General features: G+C 39.3%; 1 protein-coding gene across 3 annotated transcripts; it reads right to left on the bottom strand.

Annotated features, from left to right (window-relative positions):
* Window positions 1–648: 648 nt before the first annotated feature.
* Window positions 649–4,755, bottom strand: LOC103933332. 3 transcript variants are annotated; one of them, XM_009343022.3, is made up of 4 exons: window positions 3,905–4,755; window positions 3,639–3,727; window positions 2,386–3,495; window positions 649–1,764 (listed from the first exon to the last, which is right to left on the bottom strand). In XM_009343022.3, the coding sequence occupies exons 1-4, from the start codon at window positions 4,116–4,118 to the stop codon at window positions 1,744–1,746; spliced, it is 1,434 nt and encodes a 477-aa protein (XP_009341297.2). In that variant the 5' UTR covers window positions 4,119–4,755; the 3' UTR covers window positions 649–1,743. The 3 variants fall into 3 exon arrangements, with proteins under 3 accessions (XP_009341297.2, XP_048446350.1, XP_048446351.1); XM_048590393.1 differs by having other exon boundaries at window positions 649–3,495; XM_048590394.1 differs by having other exon boundaries at window positions 649–3,547; window positions 3,905–3,957.
* Between the last annotated feature and the right edge of the window lie 245 nt (window positions 4,756–5,000).

The following is a 5,000-nucleotide window of genomic DNA, read 5'->3' as shown; positions in this document are numbered from 1 at the left end:
TAGTATACACATAAGAGTTTGGTTGCATTGTGTGCATAGTTGAAATACTTTTCTTCGAAATATTTACAGATGCACTTTGTATATAAGTTGTGCATTTTTAAACACAATTCTTCTCTATATATAATTTATATAGGATATTACTTATACTCAACAACTCTGGTCTATAATTTGATCACAAAAACCTCTTTTAGCACGATAAAAATTAAGTGTCAATGAACCAAAGATATACTTGTATCTATATGCAGTAAAACACCATGATTTAGCTTTCAGAGAACGACTATGTTAAATAGACATTAATTAAAAGTGAAGACCAGAAAATTAGGGGTATGTGTATTTAAAAATTACGCATGAAATGCAACTGATCACAAGTTTTGGTTGACATATTAATTAACTTACAAGCTCGGACCCTATGATTTAAGAACCAAATCCTTTATAGATTCTCCTTGCATGTACCCTTTGCAATCCCAAATATAAACAAATTGACAAATGAATATAGAAAATCAAAAGTTTCAAACCCAAAATGTATGGATGGAAACTCAGTCCCCTACTAATTTTCAGTTAATAGTAATACAACTGAATACACCATATATGTAAATATTAACTTAATATTATAATTTATAAAATTGAATCTGTTGCAGAAAAAACAAATTGTACTTGTAAGTTTGAACTTTATATTATAAAAAATTTGAAATTAAAAGAAAGCAAATATACAAATTAGAAAAGGGTTGGAGAGAAGCGAATGGATTCCTCTGAGGGTCGTCTGCCAAGGTTGTCGGGCTGTCAAAACATTCAGCCTCCTCCTAGCTACCTTTTTACAGCTCCCAATCTGCCACGACCCCACAACCACAACCCCCCAACTAAAAACTATTCCCCGGACCGACAGCATCTCATCACGTGATCCACCCATGTGACCTCAGTCCTCTCCTCTGACCCTTCCTCCTGCATGCACCCCAAACCTTACCATGCTACGTTGCCGTTTTGGACTAAAATCATGGGGATGTAATACTCATAACAATAGGGACATAGCCGTTTCATGTATGAGAGTGTCCAAAATGTCCTTCTCTACCTCCCTAACAATCCCTTCTCCTTCTTCCTCAAATGCCATTTCGCTCTGCACCTTTGATTCCGGCAAGTCCTTGTCGATTAATGCATCGATGTCATCGAGAACTTGACAGTCAACAGATGGGAAGCTCTGAATTTTGTAGCACAAAATGTTGATCAAATGCGGCCCATTGATACGCATACCATTGCAATGTTCAAATTGAATATTATTCGAGCTCGTAACCCATGGCTTTAAGTTGATATAGGGTCTCAAAAATTCCACCAAAATTTCATCCACTAGGTGAAACACTAACTTTCTGTTCCACCTATGACCAAGCTGACTGGAAGACTCGTTTTTACCGCTAGTGGTGGTAATACTAGTGGTAGAGAAAGAGTGTTCGAGGTGGTAAAAAATGGAGGGGTCGAGGGGATGGGAAGGAGAGAACCAATTTGTGAAGGAGACTAGGGTGTCTTTATCGATGCCAGTACGGGCTATGATTCTTGTCACGTACAGGTGCAGCTCTGCCTCTGCTCCACCAGCACCGGTGGCTGATCTGATGGTGGTGCCGGTGTTACCGTTAGGAATGTCGCCGGTGGCGAGCACGTGGTGGGGCCGGGACACTTGTTGATGTTTGTAGTACGTTTGGCTCGTGGAACTAGATAACCGTGACAGCCTACGTTTCGATTGTTGGGCGTCAGATATTACTTCTTGTTGTGCTGCTCCTTTATTTGTGTAACACATTGCAACAAATAATAATAATAATAATAATAAGTTAAGAGAATAGACTCATAAAATGGTAAAAGTACTTCTATGCTTCTAGCTACCAAGAATAATATGCAAAATCGGCACAGATATGATCTTAATAAAATTTTGAACCTATAATCAAGGACGAATATGTAGCATGACTCTGTGATTAACCCATGTACTCGTGCATTAAAATAGTTTAAACCATCGACTGGGTAAAAAAGTCAGTTTGACAGGTTAGCCACTGCTATATATGAAGAAATTTTTCAATGTGATTGGAATACAGGTGGTACATCATGTGTTATTATATAAATGGTGTGATATATGTGTTAAAAAGTTAATAACTTAAAAAATACAATTTTTCACTACTTATATAAAAACACGTGGTATACCATTTATGTTCCGGTCACAATGAAAAATTTCTTCTATATATGATCAATTCTGACAAACTAATAATTTCAACTATCATCTTGGTAAAGAAAAGTCAGGTTGTTAAGACAATGTAACTAAGCCTTGCACCGGCATTAGAATAGTTTGGACTATCGATCTGATAAAGAAAAAAAGGGAGGAATATCTAGTAATGTGTCCGACGTGCATACCTGTTTTGGGGGAATTTTGGTAGCTGGAGGTGAAGGATTTTTCTTGACAGGAAGAAGGGTAGGGACATTGCTTGACAACAATAATTGGGTTTTCTTGCATTTCTTGTCACCTGGAATAATATGATTATTCTTGATGGCTCTTGTAGCCGCTGATGGACTCACGAATGCTTCTTCCTTCTGCTTATTCTTCATCCTTGGACCGTATCCAATATCATCTGCTAATTTTGGTCTACGCTTCTGAACTGAAGCAGTGTGGCTTTTCTGCTTCTGCTGCCGCTGTTCTTCTTTCAATGGCTGCAAAGGCTTTGGCTTTAGAGGTAAGGACGAGAGAGGTGATTTGGGTTTTGGAGGAAGGGCTTGAATTTGATCTTTGGGACCGTTGGTCTCCAAGAATCTGATCCTGGGAGAACAAGAAGCTGGAGTACTACTTCCTTCCTTGGCAAAAACACTTTTTGAAGCAGCAGAAGCATTAGCATTGGCAATGTTCTTGGATTTGAGTTGGAGAAGCAGCTCATCTCTGCCTTGCTTGTTGTTGTCTGTGTTGACGACTGATGGTCTGGAGGTGTTTGTGATGTCCAAACCAACTCTCCTACTCACACCTTCTCTCACCTGCTTCACAATTTGCCTAGCGTAGTGACTTGGGCTTTTCACGTTCTCATGATCCCCAAAATTAATCAGCTTTAAGTCCCTCCTTTTGTACGAAGACTTGGAAAAATCCAAGTCCTCAGAAACCCCAGCATTCTCCTTGTTGATTTGAAGCGAAAGCCGGTGGTGAAGATCAACGTCTGATCTTCTGGCTGATGATATCCTTGGAGTCTCAGGCAATGAGCGGGTTCCCTCCGCAGTGTCACTAGTGTTGACGACATGTCGTCTTGCTCTACCTTTGAGTGGTTTGCTGGCCTTTGAAATTTTTTTATGAGTGGTGGTGCTGGATGATGAAGTTGAAGAGGGTGAGTTGGTTTGGTCGGGAAGAAGGTCAAGACCCATTAGCCTTGCTACCAAACTTGGAGTCTTTGTCATGCCTGGTGAGCTAATATCTGATGAAAAATCAACTGAAGAAGTTCTTGCTTTGGTTGTTTTGATCTGCATACCCTTCTGGAATTTCAAAATCTGCAAACACACGAAGGGGGACCATTTCCATCATTGCTTTCATCATGACTTGCTTTTCCAAAGAAAAAAACGAAAAGGTAAACAAATTAAACAACTAAAATATATGTGTTACGAGTTGTTCTGTGACAAATGGAAGAACTTACTGGACTGTTTAAATTATCTTCTTCTTTTGTGATAGATAATAATGAAGTCCCTTCTGATGAATCCAAGCTGTTCCTAGGTGCTTCAACACCTAAAATAAATTCGGAAAACTTAATTATTGATAACTCACACATACGAGCGCTTGTAACTCAAGCGGTTAGGAGCATTGGTGGATGCACCTAGAGTTCTAAGTTGAAGCCCCCTCAGCAATAAAAGAACCAAACATGTGAGAGAGAGTGAGAGAGAGAGAGAGAGAGAGAGAGAGGACCTTTTGGTACAGTGAGATCTTCTGGGTGGAAAGAAGGTTGGTGGTGGTGGTGGTGGTGTAGGTTGGCAAGCTGAAGTTGGTGAAAGTCAAACAATTGAAAGACGGCACACATGCAACCAGAAGAGGTGGTGATGTCTTTTTCTGGAGGTCCTCCACCACCTCTACCTCTTTTGGAGGATTTTCCAGAACCCCAATACCACTCCCTCATTCCCATAACTAGTAAAAAAAGGAGAAAACTGCTTCTGGCTTTTCAACAGAAACTAGAAAGATTGATATGGTGGTCTATGGACGGATGAAAACCAATTGCTAGAGCTTCTCCAAAAATGGGAAAACAGGAATGAAATTATGAAAATGACAGAAGCTAGAAGCAGAATTAGTAGTACTAGTGCTAGTGTGTGTGTTGATGACTTTTGAACTGCAGAGAAAAAAGTAGGATTAGGACTGGTCACGGTTTGTGAGAGTTTGGAGTGGAAAAATAGCAGAAGAAAAGCTTGTGGGGATGCTGTGATCATTGATCATCAAGAAGAAGAGAGAAAAGCGGATCCATGAAAGCATAAACGCAGAGAGAGAGAGAGAGAGAGAGAGTTGTATTTGATTTGATGAAATTAATAAGCAGAGCAGTGTGAGTTTTTAACGTTTTAGGTATCTTTTCTCTCTCTGTCTTCCACACACTGCATTTTATCTCTTTTTATCTTAGTGGTTCATGACGCTCCTCACTCCCAAGCTTTTACCAGACCAAGAAAACTTCTTCTGGTCATCTCTCTCTCTCTCAGATACACATCGGGAAATGGAATTTTTTTTGGTCTGCAAAGAAATGAAGAAGATGACCATATGACCACGCACCCTCTCTGCTCTCTCCTTATATTCTGTCTCAATCTCTCGAAAGATTTTTCGGTGTATATACAACACCACAGCGTGATTTTTCCGTGTACACTAGTAGTTTAATAAACGATCGCAATATTAAAAGAATAATATTTGAATACTCAAAGATGAGCAAGACATCTTACTCAAAACTCTTAATATTTTAATCACAGAATTTTATGCTTATAATCAGAACCGTTCATACTCACATTGAAAGTATCATCTATGCAAAAAA

Source organism: the organism of the source record quoted next, unplaced genomic scaffold, assembly GCF_019419815.1.
Source record: "Pyrus x bretschneideri cultivar Hongxiangsu unplaced genomic scaffold, Pyrus_bretschneideri_v1 Contig32, whole genome shotgun sequence".
Lineage (NCBI taxonomy): Eukaryota > Viridiplantae > Streptophyta > Magnoliopsida > Rosales > Rosaceae > Pyrus > Pyrus x bretschneideri.
This window is presented reverse-complemented; position numbering and strand designations above follow the sequence as displayed.

What these genes read in the sequence shown, in the direction of transcription:
- LOC103933332 (XM_048590393.1), bottom strand. Translation starts at nt 4,118, where the DNA reads ATGGGAATGAGGGAGTGGTATTGGGGTTCTGGAAAATCCTCCAAAAGA. An exon ending in AGATCTCACTGTACCAAAAG is followed by an intron (nt 3,728 to 3,904) that starts GTCCTCTCTCTC and finishes AATTTATTTTAG; the next exon opens with GTGTTGAAGCACCTAGGAAC. An exon ending in AAGATAATTTAAACAGTCCA is followed by an intron (nt 3,496 to 3,638) that starts GTAAGTTCTTCC and finishes GTGTGTTTGCAG; the next exon opens with ATTTTGAAATTCCAGAAGGG.